This window comes from Symphalangus syndactylus, chromosome 17 (assembly GCF_028878055.3).
Source record: "Symphalangus syndactylus isolate Jambi chromosome 17, NHGRI_mSymSyn1-v2.1_pri, whole genome shotgun sequence".
Lineage (NCBI taxonomy): Eukaryota > Metazoa > Chordata > Mammalia > Primates > Hylobatidae > Symphalangus > Symphalangus syndactylus.
Window position 1 is genome coordinate 81,504,899 of NC_072439.2, and position 12,708 is coordinate 81,517,606.

A 12,708-nucleotide genomic window follows, 5' to 3' on the forward strand; every position below is an offset into this window, starting at 1 on the left:
ATTAAAGAAACTTGCAAAAATGTGAAACAATGTCACTCTTCCCACTAAACTGTTTTTGTTTTGGAAAATAATTATTTTTTGTAAAAAATATTATTTATGATAACATGTAGTGAGTTTTATTCTTTTTAAATGAATCTTTAACAATGTTTTGTTTAATTTCTAATACAGTAAATATTGATAGATATAACTCACATAAACAAAAGCCCTTTTAGGTTCTCAATAATTATTACAAGTGTAGAGGGGTCCTGAGAACACCAAGTCTGAGACAAGCCGAGTTAGATGCTGTCTGAAGTCCTTCTAGCTCCTCTAGCCCACTAGTTCACTCTGCTGCTCAGGTGCCAGGAGTACCTGCTGGGTCTGCCCTCTTCAGCAGCCCCATTTCACCCCAACCTTGTAGAGTATATCTGACAAACTGATCCTTCCGAAGAATAATCATGCCACTTTAATTTGCATCCACTTTACTTTTCTCAAAAACTTTTCATACACTTGATCTCATTTAATCCTGCAAGGTAGGTAATAAGCATCTGGTAAGAAACTTTGAAAATGAGACTGGATTTCTAATTCTAATGCACATAATCCAGGGATTTGCTCATCTATATCGTTAGATCTGCCTGAAAATAAAAGGTGAGTGAGAAATGGTCATGGTGTATGTAGCAACCTGGATAATGGAATGGAGTGGGTGTTCTAATCACACCCTCTTCTGGGTTTCTTGTAATCAAGCAAGAGAGGGAGATTTATAAATGGATGGACATAAGAAGCCTACTTGAGAGGCCCTTTTTGCCCCTACTTCACAGGATGGCAGCTCTACTGATGTCTCCCAGTTTTCTCTCATAGACCCAGACCTGTAAGAACTCAAGGGAAAGGAAGATCTTGAAAGCCTCTCATTCACTGGCTGCTTCCAGCCCCAAGTGTGTGGTAATGGTTTCAGAGGGATTTGGAGAGAAACAGAATAGTCGAACTTACCTCATCAAATGACTCCAGTTTTATTTCCGCCCCCCCCCCCCCCCCCCCGCCGCATAAACATAGTCTAGGGGTGGAGCCAAGATGGCCGAATAGGAACAGCTCCGGTCTCCAGCTCCCAGCCTGAGCAACACAGAAGACGGGTGATTTCTGCATTTCTGCTTGAGGTACCGGTTTCATCTCACTAGGGAGTGCCAAACAGTGGGTGCAGGACAGTCGGTGAAGTGCACTGTGCGCGAGCCGAAGCAGGGCGAGGCATTGCCTCACTCGGGAAGCACAACGGGTCAGGGAGTTCCCTTTCCTAGTCAAAGAAAGGGGAAACAGACGGCACCTGGAATATCGGGTCAGTCCCACCCCAATACTGCGCTTTTCCAACGGGACTGGAAAACGGCACACTAGGAGACTGTGTCCCGCACCTGGCTCGGAGGGTCCTATGCCCACGGAGTCTCGCTGATTCCTAGCACAGCAGTCTGAGATCAAGCTGCAAGGCGGCAGCGAGGCTGGGGGAGGGGCGCCTGCCATTGCCCAGGCTTGCTTAGGTAAACAAAGCAGCCAGGAAGCTCCAACTGGGTGGAGCCCACCATAGCTCAAGGAGGCCTGCCTGCCTCTGTAGGCTCCACCTTTGGGGGCAGGGCACAGACAAACAAAAATTCAGCAGGAACCTCCTCAGAATTAAATGTCCCTGTCTGACTGACAGCTTTGAAGAGAGTAGTGGTTCTCCCAGCACGCAGCTGGAGATCTGAGAACGGACAGACTGCCTGCTAAAGTGGGTCCCTCACCCCTGAGCAGCCTAACTGGGAGGCACCCCCCCAGTAGGGACAGACTGACACCTCACTCGGCTGGGTACTCCTCTGAGACAAAACTTTCAGAGGAACTATCAGGCAGCTGAATTTGTGGTCTCACAAAAATCCGCTGTTCTGCAGCCACCGCTGCTGACACCCAGCCAAACAGGGTCTGGAGTGGACCTCTAGTAAACTCCAACAGACCTGCAGCTGAGGGTCCTGTCTGGTAGAAGGAAAACTAACAAACAGGACATCCACACCAAAAACCCATCTGTGCATCACCATTATCAAAGACCAAAAGTAGATAAAACCACAAAGATGGGGAAAAAACAGAGCAGAAAAGCTGGAAACTCTAAAAAGCAGAGCACCTCTCCTCCTCCAAAGGAACGCAGTTCCTCACCAGCAACGGAACAAAGCTGGATGGAGGATGACTTTGACGAGTTGAGAGAAGAAGGCTTCAGATGATCAAACTACTCTGAGCTACGAGAGGAAATTCAAAACAATAGCAAAGAAGTTAAAAACTTTGAAAAAAAATTAGAAGAATGGATAACTAGAATAACCAATGGAGAGAAGGGCTTAAAGGAGCTGATGGAGCTGAAAGCCAAGTTTCGAGAACTACGCGAAGATTGCAGGAGCCTCAGTAGCAGACGCGATCAACTGGAAGAAAGGGTATCGCTGATGGAAGATGAAATGAATGAAATGAAGCGAGAAGGGAAGTTTAGAGAAAAAAGAATAAAAAGAAATGAACAAAGCCTCCAAGAAATTTGGGACTATGTGAAAAGACCAAACCTACGTCTGATTGGTGTACCTGAAAATGACGGGGAGAATGGAACCAAGTTGGAAAACACTCTGCAAGATATTATCCAGGAGAACTTCCCCAATCTAGCAAGGCAGGCCAACATTCAGATTCAGGAAATACAGAGAACGCCACAAAGATACTCCTTGAGAAGAGCAACTCCAAGACACATAATTGTCAGATTCACCAAAGTTGAAATGAAGGAAAAAATGTTAAGGGCAGCCAGAGAGAAAGGTCGGGTTACCCACAAAGGGAAGCTCATCAGACTAACAGCTGATCTCTCGGCAGAAACTCTAGAAGCCAGAAGAGAGTGGGGGCCGATATTCAACATTCTTAAAGAAAAGAATTTTCAACCCAGAATTTCATATCCAGCCAAACTAAGTTTCATAAGTGAAGGAGAAATAAAATACTTTACAGACAAGCAAACGCTGAGTGATTTTGTCACCACCAGGCCTGCCCTAAAAGAGCTCCTGAAGGAAGCACTAAACATGGAAAGGAACAACCGGTACCAGCCACTGCAAAAACATGCCAAATTGTAAAGACCATCGAGGCTAGGAAGAAACTGCATCAACTAACGAGCAAAATAACCAACTAAAATCATAATGACAGGATCAAATTCACACATAACAATATTAACGTTAAATGTAAATGGGCTAAATGCTCCAATTAAAAGACACAGACTGGCAAACTGGATTAGGAGTCAGGACCCATCAGTGTGCTGTATTCAGGAAACCCATCTCACATGCAGAGACACACATAGACTCAAAATAAAGGGATGGAGGAAGACCTATCAAGCAAATGGAAAACAAAAAAAGGCAGGGGTTCCAATCCTAGTCTCTGATAAAATAGACTTTAAACCAACAAAGATCAAAAGAGACAAAGAAGGCCATTACATAATGGTAAAGGGATCAATTCAACAAGAAGAGCTAACTATCCTAAATATATATGCACCCAACACAGGAGCACCCAGATTCATAAAGCAAGTCCTCAGTGACCTACAAAGGGACTTAAACTCCCACACAATAATAATGGGAGATTTTAACATCCCACTGTCAACACTAGACAGATCAACGAGACAGAAAGTTAACAAGGATATCCAGGAATTGAACTCAGCTCTACACAAAGTGGACCTAATAGACATCTACAGAACTCTCCACCCCAAATCAACAGAATATACATTTTTTTCAGCACCACACCACACCTATTCCAAAATTGACCACATAGTTGGAAGTAAAGCTCTCCTCAGCAAATGTAAAAGAACAGAAATTATAACAAACTGTCTCCCAGACCACAGTGCAATCAAACTAGAACTCAGGATTAAGAAACTCACTCAAAATCGCTCAACTACATGGAAACTGAACAACCTGCTCCTGAATGACTATTGGGTACATAATGAAATGAAGGCAGAAATAAAGATGTTCTTTGAAACCAACGAGAACAAAGACACAACATACCAGAATCTGTGGGACACATTCAAAGCAGTGTGTAGAGGGAAATTTATAGCACTAAATGCCCACAAGAGAAAGCAGGAAAGATCCAAAATTGACACCCTAACATCACAATTAAAACAACTAGAAAAGCAACAGCAAACACATTCAAAAGCTAGCAGAAGGCTAGAAATAACTAAAATCAGAGCAGAACTGAAGGAAATAGAGACACAAAAAACCCTTCAAAAAATTAATGAATCCAGGAGCTGGTTTTTTGAAAAGATCAACAAAATTGATAGACCGCTAGCAAGACTAATAAAGAAGAAAAGAGAGAAGAATCAAATAGACGCAATAAAAAATGAAAAAGGGGATATCACCACCGATCCCACAGAAATACAATCTACCATCAGAGAATACTACAAACACCTCTACGCAAATAAACTAGAAAATCTAGAAGAAATGGATAAATTCCTCGACAAATACACCCTCCCAAGACTAAACCAGGAAGAAGTTGAATCTCTGAATAGACCAATAACAGGTTCTGAAATTGTGGCAATAATCAATAGCTTACCAACCAAAAAGAGTCCAGGACCTGATGGATTCACAGCCGAATTCTACCAGAGGTACAAGGAGGAACTGGTACCATTCCTTCTGAAACTATTCCAATCGATAGAAAAAGAGGGAATCCTCCCTAACACATTTTATGAAGCCAGCATCGTCCTGATACCAAAGCCTGGCAGAGACATAACCAAAAAAGAGAATTTCAGACCAATATCCTTGATGAACATTGATGCAAAAATCCTCAATAAAATACTGGCAAACCAAATCCAGCAGCACATCAAAAAGCTTATCCACCATGATCAAGTGGGCTTCATCCCTGGGATGCAAGGCTGGTTCAACATACGCAAATCAATAAATGTAATCCAGCATATAAACAGAACCAAAGACAAAAACCACATGATTATCTCAATAGATGCAGAAAAGGCCTTTGACAAAATTCAACAACCCTTCATGCTAAAAACTCTTAATAAATTAGGTATTGATGGGATGTATCTCAAAATAATAAGAGCTATCTACGACAAACCCACAGCCAATATCATACTGAATGGGCAAAAACTGGAAGCATTCCCTCTGAAAACTGGCACAAGACAGGGATGCCCTCTCTCACCGCTCCTATTCAACATAGTGCTGGAAGTTCTAGCCAGAGCAATCAGGCAGGAGAAGGAAATAAAGGGTATTCAATTAGGAAAAGAGGAAGTCAAATTGTCCCTGTTTGCAGATGACATGATTGTATATCTAGAAAACCCCATCGTCTCAGCCCAAAATCTCCTTAAGCTGATTAGCAACTTCAGCAAAGTCTCAGGATACAAAATCAATGTACAAAACTCACAAGCATTCCTGTACACCAATAACAGACAAACAGAGAGCCAAATCATGAGTGAACTCCCATTCACAATTGCTTCAAAGAGAATAAAATACCTAGGAATCCAACTTACAAGGGATGTAAAGGACCTCTTCAAGGAGAACTACAAACCACTGCTCAATGAAATAAAAGAGGATACAAACAAACGGAAGAACATTCCATGCTCGTGGGTAGGAAGAATCAATATCGTGAAAATGGCCATACTGCCCAAGGTAATTTATAGATTCAATGCCATCCCCATCAAGCTACCAATGGCTTTCTTCACAGAATTGGAAAAAACTACTTTAAAGTTCATATGGAACCAAAAAAGAGCCCGCATCGCCAAGTCAATCCTAAGCCAAAAGAACAAAGCTGGAGACATCACCCTACCTGACTTCAAACTATACTACAAGGCTACAGTAACCAAAACAGCATGGTACTGGTACCACAACAGAGACATAGATCAATGGAACAGAACAGAGCCCTCAGAAATGATGCCACATATCTACAACTATCTGATCTCTGACAAACCTGACAAGAAATGGGGAAAGGATTCCCTATTTAATAAATGGTGCTGGGAAAACTGGCTAGCCATATGTAGAAAGCTGAAACTGGATCCCTTCCTTACACCTTATACAAAAATTAATTCAAGATGGATTAAAGACTTAAATGTTAGACCTAAAACCATTAAAATCCTACAAGAAAACCTAGGCAATACCATTCAGGACATAGGCGTGGGCAAGGACTTCATGTCTAAAACACCAAAAGCAATGGCAACAAAAGCCAAAATTGACAAATGGGATCTCATTAAACTAAAGAGCTTCTGCACAGCAAAAGAAACTACCATCAGAGTGAACAGGCAACCTACAGAATGGGAGAAAATTTTTGCAACCTACTCATGTGACAAAGGGCTAATATCCAGAATCTACAATGAACTCAAACAAATTTACAAGAAAAAAACAAACCACCCCATCAAAAAGTGGGCAAAGGACATGAACACACACTTCTCAAAAGAAGACATTTATGCAGCCAAAAAACACATGAAGAAATGCTCATCATCACTGGCCATCAGAGAAATGCAAATCAAAACCACAGTGAGATACCATCTCACACCAGTTAGAATGGCCATCATTAAAAAATCAGGAAACAACAGGTGCTGGAGAGGATGTGGAGAAATAGGAACACTTTTACACTGTTGGTGGGACTGTAAACTAGTTCAACCATTGTGGAAGTCAGTGTGGCGATTCCTCAGGGATCTAGAACTAGAAATACCATTTGACCCAGCCATCCCATTACTGGGTATATACCCAAAGGACTATAAATCATGCTGCTATAAAGACACATGCACACGTATGTTTATTGCGGCACTATTCACAATAGCAAAGAGTTGGAACCAACCCAAATGCCCAACAACGATAGACTGGATTAAGAAAATGTGGCACATATACACCATGGAATACTATGCAGCCATAAAAAAGGATGAGTTCATATCCTTTGTAGGGACATGGATGAAACTGGAAAACATCATTCTCAGTAAACTATCACAAGGACAAAAAACCAAACACCGCATGTTCTCACTCATAGGTGGGAATTGAACAATGAGAACTCATGGACACAGGAAGGGGAACATCACACTCCGGGGACTGTTGTGGGGTTGGGGGAGAGGGGAGGGACAGCATTAGGAGATATACCTAATGCTAAATGACGAGTTAATGGGTGCAGGAAATCAACGTGGCACATGGATACATATGTAACAAACCTGCACATTGTGCACATGTACCCTAAAACCTAAAGTATAATAATAATAAAAAAAAAAGATAGTCTAAACCTGTTCCCCTGCTTGTGAACTCAGAGTCCTGTTGGGGGACTCAGAAGGTTGTACACACAGATGTGTGAATAGTTTTCAAATGTTTCACACATGTATGTATAAATAATTTTAAATCGTTTGTGTATATTGTCATGATTAATAAAAAGCCCATTCATTTAAAAGCATCACGTTATAGCTTTCCCTCATTATACTCATACTAAAAATATTACTATCAAGGGGGATAAAATTTTCATCAAAAGGAGTCCTCATTTTTGAAAAGGTTAAGACTCAGTGGTCTAAGCTCTAGTCTGGAGCTCTATTGACAAATAACAGTTTGAGCTACAGCCAAGTTTCACACCAACAATTTCCTGTCCTTATTTTAATTGTATACGGTACCAGGATAGCGCTTGCCTTTGACTCTTTATGGAAAATGTGATGACAAGCAGCAAGTGTTACAGCTACATACACCGACACCTGCAGTTCTTGAGGGAGCGGTCCCAAGACTTTTGTGAATTTGAAAGTACTTAAACCAGCTCCTTGCTTCCTTTTGAGCCCTTTCTCTATTGAGGGTTGTTATTTCCTAAGTATGCGCTTATACCTCAAGTTATACTTCTTTTCAGAATTCATTTAAGATTTATGTCTCTCTCTCGCCGGGCGCAGTGGCTCACGCCTGTAAACCCCGCACTTTGGGAGGCTGAGGCAGGCAGATCACTTGAGGTCAGGAGTTTGAGACAAGTCTGGCCAACCTGGTGAAACCCTATGTCTGCTAAAAATATAAAAATTAGCCAGGCATGGTGGTGGGCACCTGTAATCCCAGCTACTCGGGAGGCTGAGGCAGGAGAATTGCTTGAATCTGGGAGGTAGAGGTTGCAGTGAGCCGAGATTGTGCCACTGCACTCCAGCCTGGGTGACAGCAAGCCTCCATCTCAAAAAAAAAAAAAAAAAAAAAAAAAAGAAAAGAAAAAAAATTACGTCTCACTTGATGGTCTTTTTTTGTTTTTTTTCCCCAGGAAAAAGCACAAAATTCTTACCACTTCTCAGATATCCCCCATCTGGCATGACAATAAAAGACCCACAAAACTTGGTCGATATGTTCCAAAGTAGCCAACTGAGTAGTGTTGCCAGATTTAGCAAATAAAAATACAGAATACATAGTTAAATGTGAACTTCAGATAAACATCCCTTGGTATCCGTGGGGGATTGCTTTCATGAACCCCTGAGAATACCAAAATCTGAGAATGCTCGGGCCCCTTGTATAAAATAGCATAGTATTTGCATATAACCTGCACATACCTCCCATATACTTTAAATCATCTCCAGATTACTTATAACTAATAAAATGTAAATGCTATGTATTTGTCATACTATATTGTTTTTTAAAAAATTGTATTTTTTAAGAAATGTATTCAATCCACAGCTGGTTAAACCCACAGATGAGGAACCCATGGATATGGTGGGCCAATTGTACAGTAATATCCCATGCAATATTTGGAAAATACTTATACTAAAAACTTGTTTGTTGTTTATCTGAAATTCAAATTTAAGTGGGCATTCTGTGTTTTATCGGACAACCCTAAAATTGACTTGTTCCAGTATGGGAGACTTTCTGCTTGAGGATTTAAAATTTACACCTTAACGGAGGTGGCCATTTTTACCTGTCATGAGCCTTCATGGGTTCCTGCAAATAGTAACCCTGCTGAATTTTGTATCTGTGAATGCCAAGAAAGTATTTTATTGGCTGCTCAAGTATGGTTTTCTAACCCTAAGAAGTTATAATTAAGAAAAACTCATCTAGGAGCTTTATAAAAGCCTCCTTTAATTGAAAAAATATATATATAAAATATATATAGTATATATATAAAATGTACGTAATATTTATATATTACATTCTTTTGTAAGAACAATTATAACAATTACATTGGCCGGGCGCGGTGGCTCACGCTTGTAATCCCAGCACTTTGGGAGGTCGAGGAGGGCGGATCACGAGGTCAGGAGATCGAGACCACGGTGAAACCCCGTCTCTACTAAAAATACAAAAAAAAAAAAAAAATTAACCGGGCGTGGTGGCAGGCGCCTGTAGTCCCAGCTACTCGGAGAGGCTGAGGCAGGAGAATGGCGTGAACCCGGGAGGCGGAGCTTGCAGTGAGCCGAGATTGCGCCACTGCACTCCAGCCTGGGCGACAGAGGGAGACTCTGACTCAAAAAAAAAAAAAAAAAAAAATTACATTATATGTTATATATATATATATATATATGTATTTTTTTTTACATCTCCCTTGTTCTAAAAAAAGGAATCTAAGGTGTCTCACAAAATACATATACACAACATATCTAGAAAAAAAGTGAATGAAAGAGGTAAATAGGAAATCTGGTTGGGAAAATAAGATGAAGCCAGGAATGAAGTTAGGATACAAAATAGACATCCGCAGGGCTTGGACAGCTGATGTGTAGGGGGTGGCACAGAGTCAGCTCTGGGCTTTTGCACAGCTGATGTAAACAGGGCCTTTGCAGTGGTACATTTCACAGTGTCCATAAAATAAAACAAGCCGCTTGATAAGGAGTCATTTACTCTTCCTGGTTTTGATCTGAGAAAATTCTCTTGACACAGTTAATCCAGTGACTAATGCTCTTTGTAAGAGTTTTTTCGTACAGTGCAACGGCTATTTTCTAGGGTCTCAATGTTTGCCAGTGGCAAAATGCACCAGTGCAGTTCAGAAGCAGTCATTCTTCAGATGTCAAAAGAGTGAAATCTAGTTATATAGTTCTCTGATGACTTACTAAATAAATAGTAATAAGGATGATGATGCAAAAATAATAATCGTCATAATAAATGCCTGCCAGGCATTGAGCATCTGCTCTGTGCTAGGCAATTACATTTAACCTGTACAATAATCCTGAAAAATAATCATTATCTCTTTCTCTCTCTTTTTTTAACAAGTGAAGAAATTGAGGCTAAAAGTTATAGACCAGAGTCACAAAACTGGTACATAGCAGAGCTGTGATTTTAACCCAGGCTTGTCTGATTATTAAAGCCTGGCTCTTTCAGAGAATGAGAAAGGGTTTACATTTTTTGTGGGGTTCAAAAATAACATTTAGTTCTTTTTCCAATTATGAAAGTAATACCTGTTTATTTAGAAAATAGAAAAAATGGGAAAAGAAAGAAGAAAAAGATTACTCATACTTTCATTATCTGAAAGAAATAAAGGTCATTTCTAGGCCCTGGTAATGGGAAAAAGAAAGGGAGGACGCAGACCTTAATGACGAAGGACGAGAATGAGAAATGCATTTTAAACTATAAGCCCAGTTGTGTTTTTTTCTTTTTCTCCCAACTAACTTGATTGGTATATTAGGTTTAGAAAACCTGGACTCTTGGTTTTGCTTTGCTAAACACTGGTTCTGGGAATTTCTGAAGTCATTTTGCCAGGTCCCCTTGCCCACACCCCCAAGGCTCTTTTTTCCTTAAGTGGAAAATGAAAGATTGACGGGTAGTATTTCTTGAAGAGTTGCCCTTGGGGGTGTTGAAAACGCTGATAACTTGTCCTAATCCAGGCCAACTGAATCCAAATCTCAGGGGCCAGGGATTGGGAATCTGCATTTCCCAAGATGTGGAGCCAACTGCTGCTCTCTAAAGATTGAGAACCAGAGAACTGCAGTGTTCCTGCTCAAACAGGCCTTGGGATGTGAAGGCTTCACATTCACCCTTAACGGGAGGAGGAAGAATACTCCTACCAAGGCAGGCATTTTTACTTGGAAACAACCTTTCGGATTATTCGACCTCAGTCCTGGGCATGGCCTTCATCCTTGGCCTGTTGCTATACTTCACCTGTAGGCGCCCAGGTTGATGCAGCTTATTCCCAGGTTGTATCTGGACCGGATGAATCCCGGCTGAATCTCCAGTGCTCGCGTGTAGGCCTCCACGGCTTCCTCGCTGCGGTCTCCGTTCGCCAAGGTCGCGCCGAGACGGTTCCATAGTGAATAGTCCTGATGACAAAATCAGAACTTTCTAACAACCCAGTACAAGGCACAATGACAGAGCATTCCTGTATTTCTCTGCAGAGAAAGGAAGATGGCTAAAAATTTATTCAGTGCTTATGGATGGAGACCATGGCCAGGTGAATTACTAAAAGATCTTCACGGACAATTTTGCGAATGACTTTCACTCGTCAACGAACAGCTACCATTCGATGTTGTCATGTAATTAGTGATTCTATTTTAGGTATTTCAATATGAACAGCCACAGTAGCACATTATTAATACCCATCACTTTAAACCACTGGAGTCAGGGAAATAAAGTGTAGAAGAAATATGGACGGTGTAGCCTGTGAAAACTTATTTGTTACAGAGAATGTTGTGGTTTCTTGCTGTGCTGTGCTGTGCTGTGCTGTCTTACCTCTGGCCGAACAGTTAAGGCAGCGTTAAATGCATCTATTGCTCTATTAAATTCTCCACTCAGGTGGAACAGAACCCCTAGACCTGTCTGTAGGTCTGGGTCTATCATATCTCCATTCTGGTGGGCAGCTTCCAGATATAATTCCTTCACGCCTTCCAGAACAGAGCTACAAGAGAAAAAAAAGTTAGATTTGTAATCCTAATAGTCAGAACATAAATGATTTACTGTTAAATCCCTTGACTCTATTTCAAGAAGTCTCTTCGTTACAGACTGGAAAATTTTGCTTAAAATACCTTAACTTAATGAGAGGACTATTAATGCTGAATGTTTTAAAATACGGTTGATTTTCATGAACTATTTTGTTGTACACGGATACAGACTGTGCTAAGTAAGGTCTTCATGAGGCGAGTTCTGTTGACTCTATGAGTGTTAATGTGGAAAGCCCCACCGCTAAGTTTCCCAAGGCCTCAGTGAGTAAGGATTTAACATAAGGATTTATTGCTGATAGAAAACAAAATTTCTAGGCCGGGCGCAGTGGCTTACGCCTGTAATCCCAGCACTTTGGGAGGCCGAGGCGGACGGATCACGAGGTCAGGAGATCGAGACCACGGTGAAACCCCGTCTCTACTAAAAATACAAAAAATTAGCCGGGCGTGGTGGCGGGCGCCTGTAGTCCCAGCTACTCGGAGAGGCTGAGGCAGGAGAATGGGGTGAACCTGGGAGGCGGAGCTTTTAGTGAGCCGAGCTCACGCCACTGCACTCCAGCCTGGGCGACAGAGCGAGACTCCGTCTCAAAAACAAAAACAAAAACAAAAACAAACAAACAAAAAAACACAAAACAAAATTTCTGGAAGACCAGACTTTCATTTTCCCCATTCCTAATTCTCAGGCTGGATAAAACTTGGAGCATTAGTATTTATTATACTTCACCTTGGGTGAATTATGTGTCCAAAGCATTTGACTTTAAAATGTGGCACTCAGATAAATGTCTGTGAATGCCCACTATGTAGATCATGTGCCGGAAGGTTGGCCCTGGTCTAAGCATTAATCTTTCAATGAGTGATGCTCCTCCAGCAGAATACTGTCCTGCAAACCATTCTGGAGTGGGTGGTGTCAGGGGTGTGAGGCTCATTAGTTGCCCTTT

General features: G+C 41.4%; 1 protein-coding gene across 14 annotated transcripts in view; it reads right to left on the minus strand.

Moving 5' to 3' along the window:
- PEX5L (peroxisomal biogenesis factor 5 like) overlaps positions 1–12,708 on the minus strand; it is a 686,817-nt gene that overhangs the window by 8,030 nt on the left and 666,079 nt on the right. For all 14 annotated transcript variants that reach the window (XM_063621798.1, XM_063621795.1, XM_063621797.1 and 11 more), the window contains 2 exons: positions 11,565–11,730; positions 10,998–11,155 (listed from right to left, as the gene is read on the minus strand). In XM_063621798.1, the coding sequence (XP_063477868.1) occupies positions 10,998–11,155; positions 11,565–11,730 (324 nt within the window). The remainder of the gene's footprint in view (positions 1–10,997; positions 11,156–11,564; positions 11,731–12,708) is intronic.